Below are 12,829 nucleotides of genomic sequence, written 5' to 3' on the forward strand. Positions count from 1 at the left end.
TGAATATATTGAAGCTGCTTCTATGACTTTTACTTTTTATCCTAACATCAAATTAATGACAAAGAAAAGGTTCAAAATTTATTTTGAAGCACTTGCTCGACCAGAAAATGGTTCAATGAAATATAAATGCATAGCTAAAGTAGTGAACTAAGATCTATAAAAGTACATCCAATTGATTGAAGCCTTTGGTATATCAACACTTGAAATTGAAGAAATGACGTTGTTAAGAATAAAGCTTCCATATATATAGAGAAGCCTTTTTTATTGAGAATATCAGTGTTTCTTTTTGGTGCATTGACTTGCATTGCGTGTGATTATTAAAAAAATTATTTGAAATTTTATTTAGTTAGAGTGTATTTTAATTTTAATATATTATATATTATTATAGTAGTTAAAAAAAGTGAGCTTTTTTATATATTTAAAATGCATTTAATATTATAAGAAAAATCAATTACGTGTTCACTTAATTGGTTTTTTTATAGCATATAATAAACATCATGTTTATGAAATTATTTATTAATTGCGGAAGAATTCTTTTTACAAGTAATAATTACATGTATAATAATAAAAAAATGACTTATTATTCTGAATAGTTAATATTCTTTGTAGCCTTTTTTATCAGAATCAAATTGGAAGTTTTGCATGATTCTTTTTAGGCTTAATTGCAGTTTTTGCTTGCTTAATTTTTCAAATTCATTTAGTTTCTTTGATTTTTAATTGTAATATTTGGTTCCTTAGTTTTATAAATAGGTAATTTTAGTCTCCCTAATAGATTATTAACTAATAATTGTGATTATTAGAGATATTAAATTATTATAAATTAAATAAAATTTATTAATCGTCAAAAATAATTTTTAATAAAAGACTATTAATCTTAATGTAATATTATTATCAGTGGAGTCACGTAGGAAAATGAAAGTAGAAAAAGTGTTTGCGGAGAAGAAGAACATAATGTTGTGAAAAATTAGGATTAATAATTTTTTTATTTAATTTTTTAATAACTAATGATTTTGATTAATTTATAATTAACTTAATAACTCAATTAATTATAAGTATTTATTAATAATCTATCAGAATGATCAAAATCACTAATTTATAAGATTTGAGGATCAAATGTTATAATTAAAATTCAGGAGACAACAATCATAAATTTGAGAAACTAGATGACTAAAAATTACAATTAAAATTTAGGAATTAAAATCATGGATTTGAAAAATTAGGATGACCAAAATTATAATTTAACCTTCTTTTATAAGAAGAAATTTAAAAGTCTCCTTGCATTAAATATTTTTTTGAAAACATTATTAATTATGAACCATTTTTCTGAAATTAGGATGACCAATAGGTAGAATATTAATATTTTTTTCCTTTTCATATGTAGAGAATTTACAGAAATCTTATTGTGTACTATCTTTACATCTATAAACAATAAAAGGTAGAGCAATAAACATATTTACAGATTAATTAAACGACATAAAGACAACAAATATACTAAACAAAAAGAATAAGGACATGTTTCATTACTATTATAGGTAATTTTGAAAATAATATATAAATTTAGAATAAATATATAATTATTAATTTAATTAATTATTTTTTTAATCTTTATGAATTAGTTGATTGAATTTTATAAAAAGATCAAAAGGGAGCGGTTAATTTGTAGATGACTTGTTATTCATGAGAAACTAAAGAAAAATAAGAATTAATGATATAAATATTAATCATTCAATTCATCTTGTATTTACTAAATCAATCAACAAATTAATTTAAATCAGAAATCTGATGTTAATTAAAATGACATTATTTTCTAAAATATTGTTAAATCCTTTTACTATTAATGAATTATATAAGAATCAAATTTAAATAAATATAATTATTGTTTAGTGACTAATTTTATCTTATAAAATGAGTTTAATATTTATACACTCATAGTATACAAGAGTTTTACATTATCATCCAATCATGAATTCCGTTTGAATTACTTTAAAATAATTATTTGAAAAGTCAATAAATTTAATATATATGATGAGTTTAATTAAATGAATATATAAAACTTTTTGCATAATATCAATATATAATAATTTTCTCTTATAAAAATAGTATGTAAGATAATTTTCTCTCATTATGATTATATACTAATACATTTGTTAAAAAAATTATAATAACGATATACTGTATCAAAATTAAACTCTTATAAAATTGTTACGAAATAATTAAATGTTAAAATAGAGTCTTTCTATTGTAAATATATTTAAATCAATATTTAACACCAATAAACAATAAACATTTTGTTTATAAATATTTTAATTATGGCTAATGTTAACCCTTTTTATTGTGATCCACAAAATTATATTGTCATGATTTTTTTACGCTCTCGTATTCTTTTTTTTTTTTGACTTAATTATTTTTTTAACCCCTGAATTTAAGTCGTGTATTTTTTTTAGTCTTTAAAATTTTTTAAAAAAATTCTCTGAATTTTGACAAATGATTTTTTTTTGACATAATAAATTGATATTTTATGTCAATTTTTAGTACTTTGTGAAATTTTTTTAGTATTTCGTAATAGTTTCAAAATGAAAATTTAAAATAAACTAATATTATGATTTAATTTACAGAATCAATCCATTTTTTTGTCAAACTCATTTCAACATCTTGTAAAATAAGTATAATAATTAATCTTTACTATCAAAACTAGTTTTAAGCCCGGCTTAACTAATTATTATTTTAGTTTCTAAATTTTGGATTTGTGATTTTTTTAGTCCTTAAAATTTTAAATTTATTTCTTTGTTTCTGAATTTTGATAAATTATTCTTTTTAGTCAGAGCCATGTAAATTGATATTTTGTGATAATTTTTAACTACTTAAATTTTTAATAAAAAAACCATCACAAAGTGTTAAAAACCACCATATAATACAGTGTTAGTTTATAAGTAAGAGATTAAAAAATAAATTTGTCAAAATTTAAGGATTAAAAAAATATTTTTAAATTTTAGAGATTAAAAAAATACACTCCAAATTCAAGAACTAAAGCAATAATTAAGTTTTAATTTTTTAACCAATAACCTAATAACACTCACCAATTAGCAAGACCGTGAATACTTGTTAACTTTTTAATTTGAAAGGCAAGAGTAGAAGGCAGTGTAAGGGGCTAGGGTTGAGAAATATAAGAGTCACTTCACTGGACCTAGCTCACAAAATAAAAGTTAAAGCATGGAACGATATCGCGCTCTAACTCTCTTCTATTCATGTATAACCATTTAATTAAATTTACACCAGTCATCCCTCCATAAATGCTTCTACACCCTCTGCAATAACTTCATGCTGCCAAACCCTCTCCCACTTGTTCTACTTATTCATTTTATCTCTTCCTGCGTCGTTTGGTTCTATCTCTATTTCGCTTTGGCCCACACTAAACTCACAACTTCCCCATCAACAACTCCTTCACTTCCCTAATTCCCCACACACATTCTTGTTTCTCTGATGACCCACAACACATCCGTTTCAGTCAACAACATAACTAATTAAGGTTCATTCCACTCTCAAACGCTTAAGGCCCCCTCTTGCATCTACGCATTCTTAATTTTAGCTTTGACTTGCTTTGCTTAGCTTAGTTAATTTCCGAGTGAGAGAAAGGGGTAACGGCTACGTTCCCCCGCATTGAAATTGGTTACTTGACAAGCGTTATAGTAATCATCTGTTTTGTCAAACCTTTCACACTGACTCAACACTCTACCCTTATTTTGTCTTTTCTGATTTCCCTAGCATTGCAAGTTTTGCGTGTAAGATAAGAGTAGTAAGGCCAAGGCCAGGGAAAGTCAGCAGTGTCCTCTTGCAACCTTAACATAAGAATGAATCTCCAGACAAACACTTGAAAGTGCTCGAAATCGATCGATCAGAGACAAAACAGCGACACGAGGGGCCTGGATGCTTTTATTATCAATTTTTGCTTTGCGTGGCGGTTCCATAAATCCCAATTGCAAGTCCCATCAAACTTTAGAGATGGAAAGCGGTTGATTCATTATATTGCAGTCGTCTTCGTGGTTAATCTATCAGGTGATCACTTCCTTAATTTCTTATTTTCTCTCATAATTAAACAGAGGTACAACAAATTTTCTTTTTTGAGTAAAACAGCAAGTTGATTAAATGGAAAAACTTTAACATTTTATTCATTCTCGATGGGGAGAAAAGTCATTCTGGCTTAGAATTTTTTTACATATATACAGTTGCTATTGTTATCACATATGTTCATCTTAATGTTTTATTGCCAACAAAGTTTGGTATTTTAGCAATCTACAAGTATTTCTGAAAATGTTTTTTTAGGTGTGTCATGGCTTTGGTTGAAGCTCACCTTATTTAAATTTTTTTTTTTGAAAATAATCTACGTTTCATCTCGACTAAAAATAATCACACATTAAAATATATAAGTGAGAGAGACAATTCTTATTCCTTAAGTTAATTTTTAGGATTAAGTTAGACTTCTCACATTCTAAGATCTTATTAATGTGAGAGACAACTCTCATTCTCTCACTTACTTTATTGTAAGAATTTTATTCTTTCTTTATTTTTATGATAAGAAAGTGTTAATTTTTAATGTTTATTTTAGAGAGAAAAAAAGTTTCTATTGTGAGGCCCAGGAGAAAAATAAATTCCTTACCTCCCCAAATTGGCATGAAATGGGTGAGGGGAAAAATGATCTCTTACTAATTTTTATTTTAGTTTTCTTAATATATATATCTTTAAAAATAGTTAAATATAAAACAATTTTATTTTTAAAGATAAGTATATTTTTCTATTAGAATGAAAAATATAACTTTTTATAAGGTGTTTGGCTATTTGGTGTTTCCATAAGCATCGAGAATAACTTAAACTCTTTATCCTTTTTCTAAATATGCAAATTAAATCAAACTCAAGGATCATCCTATACCTTTTTTAGTTAGCATGTTATTGGTATAAAATATCTACTTGTTTTACCAATAATCAATTTTCATCCACAAATCTTAAATCTAAGACTTTATTTATTTAAAGGAATTGAGTCAAATATAACTTCGACCAACATCTTGGAAATATTTATTTATTTATCTAAGTAATTACAAGAAAAAAATTCTCTGCGTTTTTGTTATTTCCATTTATCAAAATAACGCATCTTTGCTACTCTATTAATTTTTTTTTCTTTTTTTCTTTCTTATTTTTTCTGTATTTTATTTCTAAATCAAATAGAACATTAATATGTTTCTATCTAATCTTTTGTTACCCATAATAATCATAAACTTAAAAAAATTTCTGTGTAAACTAAACTTGTAGTTTTAAAACAAAAAATAAATTCCATTTGTCTACTCAATTAATAAATAATTCTAAATTATTTAATATTCTCTCAGTGTTTATATTTTAACATCTTTAAATATCAAACACTCTATTAACACTCTTAATTTATCTCTATCATTCTTTTAGTATCTCATTGTCTATCATATCGATGTTTCTCTCTCTTTTATTTCCATCTCTCAAGATATCAATTAAATTTGGGTGTTTGAAGACTTTTTACCATATTAATTTTCCTACTTTCTTTTTATTTTTTCATCTTGCTCAATCATTCGACTTAACTGACTTGACTACTTTCTTTTTATATGGTGAGTATTTAATGTGTTTTATATTTTAAAAACATTAAATATTTTATATTTATTTTTCATTTAATACTTTTTTCGTATGGTAATAATATTCTTTTCATTTAATACTTTTTTTGTACGGTAACACTTTTTTCAATTTCAACCAATACACCTTCACGTAAAAATATTAAAAAAACAATTAATTTGATAAATAATTTAGAAAAAGATATTAGTTAAAAAATACATGTAATACTTTTAATCAATACCGATTATATTTTGTCTTTATACTAATTAATCAATACCGATTATATTTCCTCTTTAAGTCTTTCACTATAAATTGAATTCGAGTAATGTTGTATGAGAAATGCAAGGAAGACATTTTTTAACAAACTCTTGATGATTTCCTTAAAAAAAATACTTCTTTTATAATTGATTGAAATTTATAGGAAATCATAATTTTTTGGAATGCTAGGAACATTCTCTTTGGCACACTCCTTTAAAGATTCTTTGTATATACGATTGACTAAAGTTTATTGAACAATTTTGATAGGTTTTAATTTTTATTTAATATAAATCAGGAGAGAGTATGAAAAATAAAATGTAATAAAAATGATGATTTTCATTAAATTCTAAGGAAATATTAAAAAAAAAAGCGTTAAAGAAAGTGATGTTAACATTTATGGTATTCACTACCAAGCACATTAATTAGTAATCTTTTTAATTTGAGTTGTGATAGTTGTTTTATCCTTGTAAAAAAAATTCTCCAATAAAAAGTATTAGTATTTATTTTTTATATAAGATTCAATTTATAATTTTTTATTTTGATTATTTTTAAATTAAATTGCCTCTAAATAAGTTATTATATTGGAAAAATTAATTGAGATGAGAGAATTTATTATATGTCAGAAATACAAATGTATTTAATATTTACTTCTACAAAAAATAATTTAAATACTTAATTGAATATGTTTTTTAGGTACATCCTTAATTGAATATGTTTAAAAATTTCTAAGAAATTTGAGGGTAATAGTTAATAAGATGCATAGTTTTCTTTTTATTATTACTGATAGTTATTAAGTAAAAATATCTATATTTTTCATATTTTTAGATGCTAAAAGTATTGGATTCTTAATATTTATTATTTTAATACAATTTAAAAATTTATAGAAAGTTAATATTAGAAAAATATAATTAATTTAAAATTAAGAATAGCATTGCTCATTTACTATTTTACTAAAAATATAAAATATTATCTGTCAAGAAAATATTAAATATTAACTATTTACCTTAGGTAGTTATGAACATTCAATGTATTAAACTTCTAACGTATATTATATTGATTATTGAAGTTGTTCAAAAAATATTCTTAAGGGCACTCGCTATAGGGCTACACAAACTAGCCTACTTCTTGCTTTCCCACATTTTTGCTTCCGTCGGGCGAGTTAAATGTTTTAGAATTCCTGGTTTGGCAGAGACTAGCTAGAGAAGAAAATTGCGGCTTCCGAATTATTTAAGGAATGTTTCACGCAAACATGTTTGATTCTCACCCTCACTTGCTTGATATGTCACCCCACAAGACTACTGCTTGCTCTGAGAGTGATTTGGGAAAGGCCTGCAGAGATGATGAGTACGAGACCAAATCTATCACTGACGCCATGGACGCTCCTTCTGGCGACGACCAAGATCCCAACCCGCGACCCAAAAAGAAGGGTTACCGCCGCCACACACAGCGCCAAATAGAAGAAATGGAAGCGTACGTGATATTTTATATGAAACCTTAATTTGTTCCTACACATGACTCTTTATATATATCATATCTGATGATAATAGCATATATGTTTGCTTACTTGGTATTATATTGTTTTCTACTTTACTTTCATCAGCTTCTTCAAGCAGTTTCCTCACCCGGATGACAAGCAAAGAAAAGAGCTGAGCCGTGAGCTGGGGTTAGAGCCTTTGCAAGTCAAGTTTTGGTTCCAAAACAAGCGCACCCAGATGAAGGTAAGTCAAAGAGAGAGAGAGACGAAAGTTATATTAGATTGAACTTTGAAGTATGGTTGCCTTGTTTGAATTTCAAGTTGCACCACTAACATATACTTTTTGTTAATTTATGCCGGTCATGTAGACTCAACATGAACGAAATGAGAATGCTATTTTGAAGACAGAAAATGAAAAGCTTCGCGCTGAGAACAACAGGTACAAGGAGGCCCTAAGCAATGCTACATGCCCCAACTGCGGAGGCTCAGCTGCTCTTGGCGAAATGTCCTTCGACGAGCAACACTTGAGGATTGAGAATGCTCGGTTAAGAGAAGAGGTACCACAAAAGAAACTCGTTAGTTAACACGCGTCCTTGTTCCTTTTTTTTTTTTCTCTTAATCAAATAACCAAGTTAGTTTCTTTTACTTCAGATTGATAGGATTTCAGGAATTGCGGCCAAGTACGTTGGAAAGCCAGTGACTTCTTCGTACTCCAACCTTTCATCTCTGAATAACAACCACGTGCCTGTTGGTAAGTATGGATCACAGTCAGGCACGGTAGGAGAAATGTATGGAGGGAGTGACCTTTTTAGGTCACTCCCAGCTCCTGCTGATGCTGACAAACCCATGATTGTGGAGCTTGCTGTTGCAGCTATGGAGGAACTCACAAGACTAGCTCAGGCTGGAGACCCTTTGTGGGTCCCCAGCAACCACCATTCTGAGATTCTAAATGAAGAGGAATACTTGAGGACTTTCCCTAATAGAGGCTTAGGTCCCAAACCCTTGGGTTTGAGATCTGAAGCTTCAAGAGAATCAGTGGTGGTCATCATGAATCACATTAACCTTATTGATATCCTTATGGACGTGGTGAGTGTTAATTAAATAATGTTCCTAGCTTACGATTTCTTAATCAGTGAAACAGTTGAGTTGACAATGACATTGATGGGTACTCACTGGTTTTCAGAACCAATGGTCAACTGTGTTTTGCGGTATTGTCTCGAGAGCGTTGACCCTTGAAGTCCTTTCAACTGGAGTAGCAGGAAACTACAACGGAGCCTTGCAAGTGGTACGCATTTTTCTCCCCTTTTATATATTTTCTTCTACACCATGACCCGGTGTTGTTGACAGATAACTTTACCCTCGACCAGGACAAAAAATATATCTTTGTTAGCACCTCTTAATTAACAAAGTGTTTTTTGCTTTTTTGTGTTTAGATGTCATCTGAGTTCCAAGTCCCTTCACCACTTGTTCCTACTCGTGAGAACTATTTCGTAAGGTACTGTAAGCAGCAACCAGATGGGATATGGGCAGTGGTGGATGTTTCCTTGGATAATCTGCGACCCAATACAATCTCAAGAAGCCGAAGAAGGCCCTCTGGTTGTTTAATTCAAGAATTGCCAAATGGTTACTCCAAGGTCACAAATAATTATTACATTTTCTTTGATGAATTATAAGTTAATGAGTTGCTGTCTTGCTTTATTAATTATTATATATTATTCCTCATGGATCGATCAGGTTACATGGATTGAACATGTAGAAGTGGATGATAGAGCGGTGCATAGCATATATAGACCTCTGGTTAACTCGGGCCTGGCATTTGGAGCTAAACGCTGGGTAGCTACATTAGACAGACAATGCGAACGTCTTGCCAGTTCAATGGCCAACAACATTCCAGCAGGGGACCTATGTGGTATGTGATCGGCTGGAGTGTGATTTTGTTTTTTTGTTAATTTCCAATTAATCTCAAATATATATATATGCATGCAGTGATAACGAGTGCTGAGGGAAGGAAAAGTATGATGAAGCTGGCGGAGAGAATGGTAATGAGCTATTGCACTGGTGTTGGTGCTTCTACTGCACATGCTTGGACAACGCTGTCCGCAACCGGATGTGATGACGTAAGGGTCATGACAAGAAAGAGCACCGACGAACCTGGCAGGCCCCCCGGTATAGTGCTCAGTGCTGCCACTTCTTTCTGGCTTCCGGTTCCTCCAAATAGGGTTTTTGATTTTCTACGTGATGAAAACTCAAGAAATGAGGTATCTATCTCTATCTATTATTAATAACTGCTTGCTATATTCATCCATGAAGCTGATACAATAATATTCAATTGAATTATCAGTGGGACATTCTATCCAACGGGGGTCTAGTTCAAGAATTAGCACATATAGCAAATGGTCGTGATCCCGGCAACTGTGTCTCTTTACTTCGAGTCAATGTAAGTTCCTGCTATATATGTATGTAATTAATTGTTGGCATAAATCTCATGACGGGCACATATTTGGTAAAAACCTTGTGTAGAGTGCAAATTCAAGCCAAAGCAATATGCTGATACTTCAAGAGAGTTGCACAGATTCTACTGGCTCATATGTAGTTTATGCTCCTGTGGATATTGTTGCTATGAATGTTGTCTTGAGTGGAGGAGATCCAGATTATGTTGCCCTGCTCCCCTCGGGCTTTGCTATTCTTCCTGATGGGCCTCCTGCATTAAATGGTGGGCCCATGCATGAAGTTGGATCTGGAGGTTCTCTACTCACAGTTGGATTCCAGATCTTAGTTGATTCAGCTCCAACCGCAAAGTTATCTCTGGGTTCAGTGGCCACTGTTAACAGTTTAATTAAGTGCACAGTTGAAAGGATCAAAGTTGCAGTCATACGTGACAACAACAACACCTGATTTCAATTCAGAACTTTCATATACATGGTAATCAAATTCATTTACAGTGGCAGTTTTAGGAGCGAAAGTTCATTTCATTAGAACAAGTCACTGAAAGGTACCGTTTCCTTTTTTTGTAGTCAGAAGAGCAAATTAAGGTAGAGAAAGTAATGATCGAGCTTGGAGTGGTGCCTATTTCGTTTCCAAAACAAGGGCAAGAAGTCAATGAACGCACCTCGGAGTATCACTTCAACGTTAGGAGTTTGAAGAATCTTAGGTTCGGGTATTGACTTTCACTTATGAATTGAAGACTAAAATGGTTCCATCCAGCTGTAGTATTTTAACTTAGAAAAACTGCAAATTTCGGACTCGCTATTTATTTTAGCGTAGAATTTTGGAGTAGTATTTGTAGGCTTGAGCAAACTTTCCTAAGTGTGGTTATGTTGACTTTTCCTATTGTATTGTAAACTTCATCTCTTTCTCTAGTGTTGTCACAGATGTTACCGCCGTCACAGTTACACAAAGTCTTTTTTTATTTATTATGAAAACTCTTTTTTTTTTTACATTTTAGCTTTTCTCTTTTATATTAAGACAGAAGAAATTTAAATATAAACTTGTCTCCTCCATTTTGTCATACGATAAGAGATGTAAGGTAAAAGAACTGAGTGATAGCAACAGAGACCCACAAGGAGAGGATAGCAGGAGCAACTTACACGAGCCTAGTCCCGAGTTCAACTCACAATTGAATAGAGACGAACCTGGACCAGCAAGACCCACGAGGATAACTCACAGGCCTACATACTTAAACGACTACATAACCTAGTTGTTGTATAATGCACGCATGAATAGTTAATGGAGCACGTGTACAATTAGTTAGTTCTGAGTTAGTTAGAACGGTTAAGACCGTTAGAGTTCGTTGAGCTAGAAACGTGTATATAAAGATGCTGAAACCCTTGAATAAGGCGTGATATCTTGATTGAGAATAATATTCAGGAGGTGCCTTTCCTCGAACCAAGGCTTCCACTTCCTTCCCTTTCTTACGCACCTAACACTGGTCCGACCCGCCGGCGCCGCCGTTGCCATGGCGGATCATACCACCCGCAGAACCACTACCGACAGATTAGAAGAAGCTATCACACGCTTATCCACTTGCCAATCCACGCTCACGGACAAATACGCAGAGCTTTCCGATAAAGTGGATTCAATTCTTGACCACCTTCGTCTGAAGGAGACCACTCAAAACCCACCGTCGTCCAACTCGCAGTTCACCCAGCGCAACCCCGTCAAGCTCGATATCCCAAGATTTGACGGCCGTGACCTGCTAGGCTGGATATTCAAGATATCTCAGCTGTTCGAGTATCAAAACACACCGGAAGAAGAGCGTATAACCGTCGCCTCCTTCTACCTCGACGGCGCCGCCTTGAGCTGGTATCAGTGGATGTTTCGTAATGGTTTTATCACGTCATGGTCGGGGTTCTTGCAAGCTTTAGAATCCAGGTTCGCTCCGACATTTTACGATGATCCGAAAGGAGCTCTATTCAAACTTACCCAGCGTGGCAACGTCAACGAGTATCTGACGGAATTCGAGCGCTTAGCTAACCAGGTAATTGGCCTTCCACCCCCCTTCTTGCTAAGTTGTTTCATTTCAGGACTTACACCGAAGATACGACGGGAGGTACTCGCGCTTCAGCCCATTTCTCTCCCACAAGCAATTGCACTTGCCAAACTTCAAGAAGATAAGCTTCGAGATCGACGTATGACCACACGCCCCAACTTTACATCACCATCCTCTAATTCGCGTCCCAACAACCCCATACAGTCATCATCTCTTCCTTCATCGTCGTCACAGCAAAGGACCAAGCCACCCTTTATCCAAAGAACACCCGAAGAAATGGCCTTCCGTAGGGAGAGAGGCTTATGCTACAACTGTGATGACAAATGGAATCCGGGTCATCGCTGCAAAGGAGGTATTTTGCTGCTTATAGCCGACAACCCCGTGACGGAGGAAGACACTCGTGAAGTAAGCCTCGACTCCATAACTACTAATGAAGAGGACTTACCAGACCAGTCACAGCCCACTTCGGACGACACTCATCCCCACATCAGCCTTCATGCCTTATCGGGACTTCCTTCATCAGAAACCTTTCGTTTATCCAGCATCATCAAACATGCGCGTATCACAATCCTTATTGACAGCGGAAGTACTCATAACTTCCTTCAGCCTAGGATAGCGCAATTCCTCCATTTACCTACCCAGAAAACAACTCCTTTTCAAGTACTCGTAGGGAATGGTTCAGTGCTTGATTGCAATCAGATTTGCCCTAACACACAGCTATCCATACAAGGCAACTCCTTCGACGTCACGTTTCACTTACTCCCGATAAGTGGTGCAGATGCGGTCCTGGGTATTGCATGGTTGAAGCAATTTGGGCCTATTATTACTGACTACACCTCCTTCATCATGCGTTTCAACCATTTGGGCCAAGCAATAGAGTTACGTGCTGATATTGCTATTGGGCCAGAACCCGCGTCTACAACCCAGGTAAAACGCCTTATCCGAACAGGCTCCACTTCGGCCTTGCTCCACTTACGAATATT

The 12,829-nt window shown here is 32.6% G+C and overlaps 1 protein-coding gene across 2 annotated transcripts; it reads left to right on the top strand.

The window, feature by feature from the left end:
* Window positions 1-3,329: 3,329 nt before the first annotated feature.
* LOC114375259 (homeobox-leucine zipper protein MERISTEM L1-like) lies at window positions 3,330-10,755 on the top strand. 2 transcript variants are annotated; one of them, XM_028333035.1, is made up of 13 exons: window positions 3,330-3,526; window positions 3,763-4,053; window positions 7,073-7,353; window positions 7,484-7,601; window positions 7,726-7,914; window positions 8,009-8,443; window positions 8,541-8,642; window positions 8,791-8,991; window positions 9,092-9,266; window positions 9,344-9,615; window positions 9,699-9,794; window positions 9,878-10,279; window positions 10,372-10,755. In XM_028333035.1, the coding sequence occupies exons 3-12, from the start codon at window positions 7,118-7,120 to the stop codon at window positions 10,250-10,252; spliced, it is 2,199 nt and encodes a 732-aa protein (XP_028188836.1). In that variant the 5' UTR covers window positions 3,330-3,526; window positions 3,763-4,053; window positions 7,073-7,117; the 3' UTR covers window positions 10,253-10,279; window positions 10,372-10,755. The 2 variants fall into 2 exon arrangements, with proteins under 2 accessions (XP_028188836.1, XP_028188835.1); XM_028333034.1 differs by having other exon boundaries at window positions 3,330-4,053.
* Window positions 10,756-12,829: the final 2,074 nt, after the last annotated feature.

The sequence above is a fragment of the Glycine soja genome, chromosome 11, assembly GCF_004193775.1.
Source record: "Glycine soja cultivar W05 chromosome 11, ASM419377v2, whole genome shotgun sequence".
Taxonomy (NCBI): Eukaryota; Viridiplantae; Streptophyta; class Magnoliopsida; order Fabales; family Fabaceae; genus Glycine; species Glycine soja.